Source organism: Vicugna pacos, chromosome 6 (genome assembly GCF_048564905.1).
Source record: "Vicugna pacos chromosome 6, VicPac4, whole genome shotgun sequence".
Lineage (NCBI taxonomy): Eukaryota > Metazoa > Chordata > Mammalia > Artiodactyla > Camelidae > Vicugna > Vicugna pacos.
Genome location: NC_132992.1, coordinates 84,542,029 through 84,553,886, shown reverse-complemented (window position 1 = coordinate 84,553,886; position 11,858 = coordinate 84,542,029). Strand labels below are relative to the sequence as shown.

Genomic DNA, 11,858 nt, shown 5'->3' with positions numbered 1-11,858 from the left:
ATTTTAAGACTGAGATACTGAGGAAATACAGTCACTGGATGGATATCCAGGAATTATTATCATTTCAAGGCATGAAATGGCTTTGTGGTTTTATTTTTTAAATGTAATTTTTTCTCTTAGAAATATGTACTGAAATACGCATAGATGACTAGGATATTTTCAAGATGATCCTGCAGGAGAAAGATGGATGGGTGGGTGTATTGAGGAATCAAGACTGAAGCTAAGTGGTGGATACAAAGATGCTGTTTATACAATTCTTTCTACTTTTTTCTAATGTTTGAAATATCCATAATAAAACTTTTTTGACTGGAGTAATCTGAGATGATCAAAATGTCCTTGTTATTTTCTTCTTTAAATCTTTTGAGTCTTTAAATTTTTTAACTTTATAAAAAGGGTAAGAAAAGTAAATCTCTGGATAGGAGTGGACTTTGAAACCATAAGGTGACGGAAATAATCTGAAAGGAAAATATGGTTTCAGATTTGAATGATTGTACATCAAAGCCCATTATAAACAAAATTAAGTGATACAAATATGCAAATATGGCAAAGGATTCTTCCACTATTTCACAAGCAAAACACTAAAATTCCAGTAGAAAATGGTCAAGAATATGTCCAGATAATTTATAGGAAAAAAATGACTAACAAGCACACTTTAAATATTCAATTTCACCAATATTTTAAAAAGTAAAACAATGAGATTTTTTTGCCTATCAAATTGTTATCAGTTATATCTAATTCTCAATGCTATATTTTCTGGAACTTTTCCAACATATATCAATAATCTTAATTATATCCTAGGGAAATATTTTTAAATGCAGGGAAAAATTTTTATCAGTTTATTGATTACTGTACTAGTCATAATAGGAAAACCCTGGAAGCAACTGAATGACTTATGTTTAAATAAACTGCAGTTATTTTAGATACATAATTATGAAAAACTTTGAAAAACCACTTGAATTACATGAGAAAATGGTCTGAAACAATGACTGAAAGCTATATACAGAAGGATCCTACATGAAATACATAAATGTGTAGGGGACATACTGAGAAAGAGGTCAAACATTAACAGTGGTTATATATGATTGTTAGTTTATTGTAATTAATTTCTCTATACCTGTTTGCATTTTTCAAGTTTTGCATAGTGAGCACTTTTATAGCCAGAAAAAAATTACAAAAAACGTCAGTCATTCTTCTTCCAATGAGCCCCTTCTCTTGTCCCCAAATCTCCTAACTAGATGCCTAGTGCCTGACTTGTTTTCCCAGGAGAAAGAACATTTTCATTCCACTGTCACAGATAAATGCTCTGGAATGGGAGTTTTCATTCACATCACAGTGTAATTCAACAGTAACTGATCGAAAGCAGATCTTTATTCTGTTAGGGGAGGAACTGAATCTTTATTAGGCGAGAGATTTTGTTGAGTTCTGCACATTGTTTCAGGTTGAAGAGTAACTTTCTTCTTTCGGTTAAAGTCACCAGTAAAGGTGAGAGAAAGGTGTTTCTTACACTGACTCTTCCAGGAACCCAGATACCAGCTATCTTTCTTGACAAGATCGTAAGCAGGTTCTGTGTGGCCATGTGAAGAGATGTTGTAAAGAAACATGGATGTAAAGCAGGTTTTATTATCATCATTTAAAAAATTATGTTAGCTTCTGTGACCTTCATGACTAGTCAGAGTGCTAAGTCAGAAAGGTTCAGTCTCAGGTTACTAGTCAGAGGCAGCCTGAGTAGGTGACGTCAGCCCCTCCAAGGACATTCACACAGAGTGAATCTGCAGGAGAGGTTGGCAGTCATTTAACTGATTCCCATGCATAAGTAGCTCATTCCTATCTCTGGGCTTTGTGTATTATCTTGTTTACCCTGTCAATAAAGTCTTCTCCACTGTTTTAAGTCCCACTCTTCCTTCAGGACACAGTTGTGACACTCTCTGACAATCTTCTCTTAAACCTCATTATAGGTAGTTGGTGTGACCTTTTAGCATTTATGATTTTCCTCAGACACTCAATAACCCCATGATGACTGAAGTATTTTGCAGATGGTCACATGTAGGTTTCTGATCCATATTAAATGAATGTTGTATAAAAGATGGTAGGTTTTAAATAGCTCCACGTCTTGTAGATTTTAAAGATGACCTTTGGTGATCAGAAAGAGGCAGTTAATTGGAAATTCCAACTGCCTGTCCTTTAGATTTTCTAAGCATGCTTCTGTACTTGGTAGCAGCTGATTGGCTGTTGACAAAGTTAACTGGACGGCTAAACCAGTAAACTGAAAAATCAGTTCCTAATTTGAGGTCTTCTTTCTCAACCTCTGTGGAAGAAAGCTTGGGGAAATATAAAAAGGAGAAGTGCAACTGCTTGGGCATCCCATTAAAAGAGAATTACAGTAAGAAATAAGGGCTCCCTGTAATATGAATTTACAGTGTAATCACTATTCTATGGAGAGAGTAACTACAAATGAACCATATGGTGGGGGAGGTAGGTTCCTCCTTTGGGACAATTCACAATATTTATTTGGTGCCAGAGAATAGCATATGTCCAGATATGTGACCTATATCTGAGCATTATATGAAACTCATAAGCATTAAGTGGGAATCATAACTGGAGGTAATTTGACTGCTAAGAGTGAGTAGAAGAGTGTAATGAGTATGAAGACATGGTCAGTATATAAAGACATGGGTTCAGAGCTAGTATTTATCAAGTGCTTATTCTGTGTAAAGTAGCTGTTAGATGTTTTAAGTGTACTATTCTTTTAATTCTCTCAACAACCCTATGAAGTGTTATCCCAGTTTTACTGAATAGAAAGTGAACTCCAAGAAGTTAAGGAACTTTCCAAAGACTGAACATCTCAATGAGCTGAGCTGGTTTTAGGCCAAAGTCTGTGCTTTTGCTCTAACCATGAGATAATCTCTAGGTCCATCTATGTTGCTGCAAATGACATTATTTCATTGTTTTTTATGGCTGAGTACTATCCCATTGTATACATATACACCAGAATTTCTTTATCCAATTATCTGTTGATGGACATTTAGGTTGCTTCCATGTCTTGGCTGTTGTAAATAGTGCTGCTATGAACATTAAGATGCATGTATCTTTTTGAATTGGAGTTTTCTCTGGATATATGCCCAGGAGTGGGATTGCTGGATTATATGGTAACTCTATTTTTAGTTTTTTAAGGAATCATCCTACTGTTTTCCATAGTGAGTGCACCAAAATACATTCCCACCAACAGTGTAGGAGCATTCCCTTTTCTCCACACCCTCTCTAGCATTTATCATTCATGGACTTTTTAATGATGGCCATTCTGACCTGTATGAGGTGATACCTCATTGTAGTTTTAATGCCAATTAATGAGTAAGTGAAGAGCTTAGTCGACTGTTATATTGTCTGCTTTTGCCTCATAATGAGAAATATTTTTAGTTTAAAGGAGGAAATGATTTATTTACTATGCAGTTGTTTATAGCAAAAGGTACTCAAAAGTATGTTCAGAGTAATTGTATAGAAATAATTCTTATTTCCTCCAACAGATGGACTTGCCACTTTTATATGTTATAATTTTACTTTTGAACTTGTTTAATTTTTCATCAGGAATAACATATAATAAAGGTAAGTTTCAGATTCTCTTACTCTCTAAAATAAAGAAAAGCTTCTCAGGATTTCCCCTTTATACAGCTTCCTCAGTAACAGTTAAAATATTTTTCTTTTAGTACTTCTTCTTTACCTTACCTTCTAATTTTTCCCAGGTATTATCTATTGTACTATAATCCAGAGGTTTCTAATAATATCATTGTGAAACTACTGTTATTAAGTTGTGTGCATTGGGAAAATGCTTTTGTTATAGAGTTTCATTACTTATAAGTCATAGGATATTTAAATTTTAAGGAGCATTTTTTTTGTGAAACTTTAATTATTTGGATAGATCTTTTTGATTTTTCCTCTATGAATGGTTGCATGTAGTATGAACTATAAACTGAATTATAAGACTAGTAGATGGGAACTTTCTGAAATTAACACATGGATTAAATTAGTCAATAGGACTTTCACAGTGGAAAACTTTGTAAAAGGAGCAAGACAAATCCACCTTCATTTGTGCAGATTGTATAGATTCTATGTATCCTGAACTGAATCTACTAGAACACAGTAGATGCTGAAAAAAAATTGTTGGCTCAGTGGATGGAGAGAAAGACTCAGGCTCTCTCTACACATGAGTGTGTTGCAGAAATGGGTGAGTTCTGGGATGAACCAGTTGAGTCCTTGTATCCTATCAGAGAACATATTACACAAGTATGAATATAATCTAAGATTGGAGAGTCACAGGCAAATTTATGAGATTTCAGGAAAGGGAGAGTTTACTTCCAGCTGGAGCAGGGGTGGGTATCAGAGAAGGCTTTGCACAAAAGGTAAGTCCCCCAAATGGTTAACATTTATCTATTCATGCATGGGGAAGTGTATCCTACAAAGACGGCACCTGGGGAAGTGATGAATAATGTTGTGGAGGTAGGAAACCACAGAACGTGGTGGGGGGCAGTAGTTTAGTTTGACTAGAATAAAGGGATAGAAGAAGTAAAATATTTTGGAAAGATAGCAAATTGTCTTATATTAGAGGTACTTGAATGCCAGGCTAAGGAATTTGGACTTTAGTCTGTAGTCATTGGGAAGTCATTTAAAATGACTGGGCAAGGAAGTGCTATATCATAGCTATAGTTTAGAAAGATTAACATGGCAGCATTGAGTAAAGTAAACAGATGGAGGGAGAGATGGGAAGCAGAGAGAACAGACAGAAGACCATCACAGTTTACATCAGATATTCAGTTATGAACTTAGTCTTTTGGTCATGTACTGCATCAGTAAAAAAAATATATATATTAAGCTTAATTCCCCAATATTTGCATATTTATTTTTAAATAATGTACTTGTACTACTGTACTAATATACTGTGTACCTTATAAACCTACATGAAAAAGAGAAATTAAAAGTAGATGAAAAAGGATGAACTAATCTTTTGAAATTATTATAGTGTATTTATCAACATAAAATTCTTTGAAATTTTAAGAATTTTAGTGAGAACAATAATTTGAATCTATTTTTAAAAATCTTGGAATCAAACTTTATGGAGAGTGGAATATCTGGCTCTAATTTAATTTATTTTGGTTTTTGACTTTAATTATCTATTAAAAAAACTTCACAATTTTTCGTGTATCTAAATTGAGTAAGTTTGCATTGGCTTAACCAAGTAAATCATGGTACTCATTTTTTCAATCTCATTTAGCAATTTTGTAAAGGTTTTTATTGAAAAAATTTTAGTAAGCTTCCATCTTTCTTTATGTCAATCAATTTTTTCCCCCATTTTAAACAAATGGTTTTTCAAACTTCATTGAAATTCTTCATTTGAAAGATTTAAATTGAGTAAAAAAATTCTACCTTCAGGTTTTTAAAGTGTGCAGGTATGATGATTTTTATAGATGATATATTTATGAGATTTCCAGCAACAAAAATCACACAATGATGTAAACATTTCCAGCTGCATTCAGAATGCTCTCTCAACAACACACATTTCTTAAGATATTTAATTTCATGTTCATTGTTCAAATGAACCTTTAATTTGAAAGGATAGATTGAATCCTGAGCTACTGTTTTGAAAATATCTGTCAGCATATTCCTGACAGCCATTTGTCAGAATGGTCAGAAAAATCAGAAACTTTAGAACATTTTTTAAAAGTAATGTAAAAAATCCTTAAGTTATCTTTAAATTAGACAATTTTTTAAAAAGTACTTTGCTATTATAAACCATCAAAACCCATGTTTGCTATGAAAGCTGCCTCATCTATGATGTCCTTCAGTATTTTTGCTGCATCTGGTTTCAACTTCATTGTGCCAAAGAAAGCCAGAGCTGGACAGTATTTAAAGCTGTAAAACCACAATTTATTCAGGGACTACTGCAACTGAGGAAGAAAGATCTCAGTATAGAACTGGGCTCATTTCCAAATACAGCATGGGCAAGTGAGGATTTATAGCCAAGGAATAGACTCAGTGTCGGGGGGGAATATTGGTGGATGGAAAGTTACTAAGAGGAGACATCAAGAGGAGGGGGGATTCTTGCTAAACTAATGAAACAGGATTTTTGCAAAGGACAGGCCTGCATGACCACCTGGGTACATAGTGGGAGACGAGGAACATGAATAGGTATTGAGAGTGATCAGACATCAAGGACAGAAGGTTCTCTCTAGGTGGCTTAGCAAGATTCTTGTGAAAATAGCTAAGCAGGCCTAGCAAGGAAGGGGCCTAGTGGAGAAGAGGGCTTAGAGAGCCTGGCTAAACTGAGTCAAGGAGAGAGTCTTTGTCAATTGCTGCAACTGTGTAACTGTGGATAGAACAATGAATGAATCCATAGATGGTGTGTTTCTATAAATTTGTCCCAGGGCGGTTTTCTTACCCTAATCAAACCGGACAGTCCTCAGTGATTACACTTGTATAGTTTCCCTTTATGTTTTGAGTCATGTTAAAGTGATATACTGTTGGAAATGTAACTTCTCTGGCATATCTTTCCTTTAAATGCTCACAAAAAAAAGTAATTCTTTTTGTCTTACATTTTAAAACAAAATCTAGAAAACTCTGTAATCTGAGAATTTCTAGGCAAGGGTATGAGGGTTTGGAATTCCTTCTCTGTCTCTCACCACAGTATCTCTTGTGTTTTTTTCTGCCTCCTCATTCACAACCCAAGCTCAAAAGAGCCTGTTGACTTGAGGACATAATTCACAAAATGCTACCAAAGTATAAAGGACAAATTGACTAGGTTTGCTGAGACAAATAATAGAAAAAGCTTCTACTTGAATGGCATCTTAAAATGTGTTAAAAGTTGAGGCAGAGAATAAAAGTAGGGAGAACCTCATGATTGCTCCAGGGGTGCTGGAGTGTAGGTTGTGTGCAAGGGTATCAGGTAGAGGGGCTTGGCCTTTTAAAAACTAGCAGTGGGGGAGGGTGTAGCTTAGTGGTAGAGTCCCTGCTTAGCATGCACAAGGCCCTGGGTTCAATCCCCAGTACCTCCATTAAAGTAGATAAATAAACCTAATTATCTAACCCCCTCCAAAAAAACCCACTTAAGTTAAAAAATAAAAATCTAAAGACTATCTACCAGGATGAATAGAGGATGACTCTTAGAGATGGAAATAGCGAGGTTTGAACCTGACTTACTATTGAGTCGGTTGACCTTGAGCAAGAACTGAATCTTCCTGAGTCTTGGTTTAGTCTTCTCTAAAAATGGGAGAGCAATACATCTGGCACATGGTGACATGTAAACCCAGAGTCTGGCTCAGGGTATGTTATTCAAAGCAGTTAGTTTCCTTCTGCTTAGCTTCTCTCCATTTAAGGTGTTTATTAATTGGGAAATGGTGTGTCAGTACCAATTTTTAAGCAGAGAAGTGATTTGGCCTTTAGAATCAAATTATAACTAAAAAAATAGATCTGGTAGCATAGTCAGATATGGACAAAGTGAAGGTATATATTGAAAGTGATTTGAAAACTACTTATCATTATAACCTCAAAATGTATTTTAAGCCATGTTTGTGATACTTGCATAGATAAGTTTACTTATAGGACTTTTGGAACAGCATTCAAAAACTGTTATGTTGTGCAAACAAGATGAATAACATACAATCGTAAGGAAAACATTTTTATCTTGCACTCCTTGGGGTTAGTGCTTCCTCTGTCCCTGGATGAATATGTGGGCAGGCTCATGTCTTTTTTGGTTGTAGTTAGGTTATTTGAACAGTTCTCCAGTGATTTCAAATTATAAAATACAGTTTTGCATTGCAATTGTTGTAATTAAAATATCCAAGCTTGTGTAATAGTCAAAACTGAACTCGTATTTTGTAATAGAAGCTTCTTCCCTTCTTCTCGATTGGGTCCATGCAGGTGGGAAGCCTGTATTTTGGGAAGAAGGGTTAAGGTCAGCTTTTCCTTTTCTCCAGCTGAAGTTTAGATTCCTTTTTATCACCTTGCTAACTTTGAGTTTTGACTCTTCCTGCCACAGGGCTGTAGGCAGGGAGAGAGAAGGCAAAGATATAGCAGTTCTTACCTAACTGATTCTAAGGTAACCATCTGACATCAGCCCTCTCTGGATCCAGCAGTTGTGTAAATTTGACCCTCAGTCTCTGGGCTCTTGCCTGGGTCCTTGAGAACCCCCTCCCTTCCATTACATTACAGTTCTAACAGGGCAAAAGCTTCTCTGTTCCAACTGATTATTTATTCCTTCATAAGCTCCTAAAAATCTGTCTGTACCTTCAAATTCTTTCTGCTGAGATCTAGTTCCCACTTAGAGAGACCTTTGAGGACAGGACCCTGGATGACCTGATGACCTTATGCTAGTTATTTCTCACAACTGGCCCACAGGAAGCATTCTGCAGAAAATTTGGGTTATGCAGGACTCACAACAGAACCACTTCCTTCCCATCAAACCATCTTCTATCCTCTCCATCAAATCATTTGCCTTTTTCCAAGAAGGAGTCTGAATTTATACCCTAAGTTAGAGGAATACATGTTACCTTGCTGAGGGTCCTGTCAAAGCCTCTTTCCTCAGACTCAAGATAAGGAGAAGAGATGGAGGATTCCTGGAAGACGGCAGAGTAGGAAGTGCCAGAAATCTGTCTCTCTACCTGGACAACAATTGCACTGGCAGAATCTGCCTAATGTACCTGTTTTGGAACTCTGGAGTCTATTAAAGGCTTGCAGCTTCCAAGGGAAGTCTTGGATAGTACATTGCAATTAATTTCAGTTATTGTCAACTGTTATCACAATGGAAGCTACCCAACCCCCAGCCTCAGCTCCATGACAAGCAACTGTGCATATGTTCCTGGGGCAGTTGCACATAGCTTGAAGAAGCCAGGGTGAGCAAAAAGGACCCTGTTTTCCAAATATGGAGGATCTGGGCTCTTGATTGCTGATTACTGCTTCTGATCACAGACGTGCAAAGAGGCAGCAGCCATTGTTGTTGTACCTCCACTCATTGTTGTAAGCCCCTCTCCCTCAGCGGAAGTAATTTTCAAGGGACTTACAGGGCCAGTGCCCTTTCATCCACTCTTTCATTTATCATGTTGTCCCCTTTGGGAGCCCGCCTAAAGACTAAGACATTCAAAAACAACATATATGGGGATATACGGGGATAAATTAGAAAATGACTATGCAAGCCCAGGGAAAGAAAGGCTCAGTAAAGACCTAAGAAGACCATAATTTTATACCTGAGGTTGATCCTTGGTACAGAGACAGCCTGCAACAATTAAAAAAAAATAAACAAAAACAATAACAAAAAAGGCAAAGCCTGGGGAATTGGAAGACTCTGATTTTCAGAGTTACCACATTATTAGATTCAAATGTCCAGTTTTCAACAAAAAACTACAAAGCATACAAAGAAACAGGAAAATATGGCCTGTTCAAAGGAAAAAAATAAATCAGCAGAAATTGTCCCCAAAAGAGGTCTGATTTCTCTATTAGACAAAGATTTTAAATCAACCTGTTAAATATAGACAAACAAACAAATAATGGAAGATGTGGAGGAGGTCAATAAAACAATGTATGAACAAAATGGAAATATCAATAGAGGGATAGAAAACTTAAAGAGAAACCAAGAAAAAATGCAGGAGCTGAAAAGTACAATAACCAAAATGAAAAACTCACTAGAGGGAGTCAAAAGCAGATCTGAGCAGGTACAAGAAAAAAATCTGAATTTGAAGATAAGATAATTCTAATTATCAAGTCTCAGGAACAGAAAGAAAAAATATTGGAGAAAAGTGTACAGAATGTAAGGGACTTGTGGGACACCATCAAGTGGACCAACATACACATTGTGGGAGTAACAGAAGAGAGAGAGTGACAGATGATTTGAAGAAATAATGGCTAAAAACCTACTAAATTTAATGAAAGACATGAATATATATATAATATATGAATATCTAGGAAGCTAAGTGAACTCCAAGTAAGATAAACTCACACAGACCCACACCAAGACACATTATTATCAAAATTTCAAAAGCCAAAGATAAAGAGACAATCTTTTTTTAAATAGTCTAATTACTTTGTTATTTTTAATTTTATTTTTAAACATTTTTTATTAAGTTATAGTCATTTTACAATGTTGTGTCAAATTCCAATGTAGAGCACAATTTTTCAGTTATACATGAACATACATATATTCATTGTCATATTGTTTTCACTGTGAGCTACCACAAGATCTTGTATACATTTCCTTGTGCTATACCATATAATCTTGTTTATCTATTCTACATATGCCTGTCAATATCTACAAATTTTAAACTTTCAGTCTATCCCTTCCCACTTCCCACCCTTGGCAACTGCAAGTTTATATTCTATGTCTATGAGTCTATTTCTGTTTTGTATTTATGTTCTTTTTTTTTTTTTTTAAGATTCCGCATATGAGCAATCTCATATGGTATTTTTCTTTCTCTTTCTGGCTTACTTCACTTAGAATGACATTCTCCAGGAACATCCATGTTGCTGCAAATGGTGTTATGTTGTCTTTTTTATGGCTGAATACAATTCCATTGTATAAATATACTACATCTTCTTTATCCAGTCATCTGTTGATGGACATTTAGGCTGTTTCCATGTCTTGGCTATTGTAAATAGTGCTGCTATGAACATTGGGGTGCAGGTGTCTTTTTGAAGTAGGGTTCCTTCTGGATATATGCCCAGGAGCAGGATTACTGGGTCATATGGTAAGTCTACTCCTAGTCTTTTGGGGAATCTCCATACTGTTTTCCACAGTGGTTGCACCAAACTGCATTCCCACCAGCAGTGTAGGAGGGTTCCCTTTTCTTCACAGCCTCGCCAGCATTTGTCATTGGTGGAGTTTTGAATGATGGCCATTCTGACTGGTGTGAGGTGATACCTCATCGTAGTTTTGATTTGCATTTCTCTGATAATTAGTGATATTGAGCATTTTTTCATGTGTCTATTGATCATTTGTATTTCTTCCTTGGAGAATTGCTTATTTAGGTCTTCTGCTCATTTTTGGATGGGGTTGTTTGTTTTTTTCTTATTAAATCGTATGAGCTGCTTATATATTCTGGAGATCAAGCCTTTGTCAGTTTCATCTGCAAAAATTTTCTCCCATTCCATAGATTGTCATTTTGTTTTACTATGGTTTCCTTTGCTGTGCAGAAGCTTGAAAGTTTAATTAGGTCCCATTTGTTTATTCTTGCTTTTATTTCTATTGCTTAGGTAGACTGCCCTAGGAGAACATTTTTGAGATGTGTGTCAGATAGTGTTATGCCTATATTTTCTTCTAAGAGGTTTATTGTATCTTGTCTTATGTTTAAGTCTTTGATCCATTTTGAGTTTATTTTTGTGTATGGTGTAAGGGAGTATTCTAGCTTCATTGATTTACATGCTGCTGTCCAGTTTTCCCAACACCATTTGCTAAAGAGACTGTCTTTATTCCATTGTATATTCTTGCCTCCTTTGTCAAAGATTAGTTGACCAAAGGTTTGTGGTTCATTTCTGGGCTCTCTATTCTGTTCCATTGGTCCATATGTCTGTTTTTGTACCAATACCATGCTGTTTCGATTACTGTAGCTCTATAGTATTGTCTGAAGTCTGGGAGAGTTATTCCTCCAGCCTCTTTCTTTTTCTTCAGCAATGCTTTGGCAATTCTAGGTCTTTTGTGTTTCCATATAAATTTTATTATGATTTGTTCTAGTTCTGTGAAATATGTCCTGGGTAATTTGATAGGGATTGCATTAAATTTGTAGATTGCCTTGGGCAGTATGAACATTTTAACAATATTGATTCTTCCAATCCAGGAGCATGGGATATCTTTCCATTTTTTAAAGTCTTCTTTAATTTCCTTAATC

At 35.7% G+C, this 11,858-nt stretch overlaps 1 protein-coding gene across 1 annotated transcript in view; it reads left to right on the top strand.

Annotated features, from left to right (window-relative positions):
- Positions 1-2,382: 2,382 nt before the first annotated feature.
- The window catches only part of CATSPERB (cation channel sperm associated auxiliary subunit beta), a 101,107-nt gene continuing 91,631 nt past the window's right edge, over positions 2,383-11,858 (top strand). The window contains exons 1-2 of the mRNA XM_072963623.1: positions 2,383-2,472; positions 3,522-3,600. Coding sequence (XP_072819724.1) covers positions 2,452-2,472; positions 3,522-3,600 — 100 coding nt within the window. The 5' untranslated portion in view covers positions 2,383-2,451. The remainder of the gene's footprint in view (positions 2,473-3,521; positions 3,601-11,858) is intronic.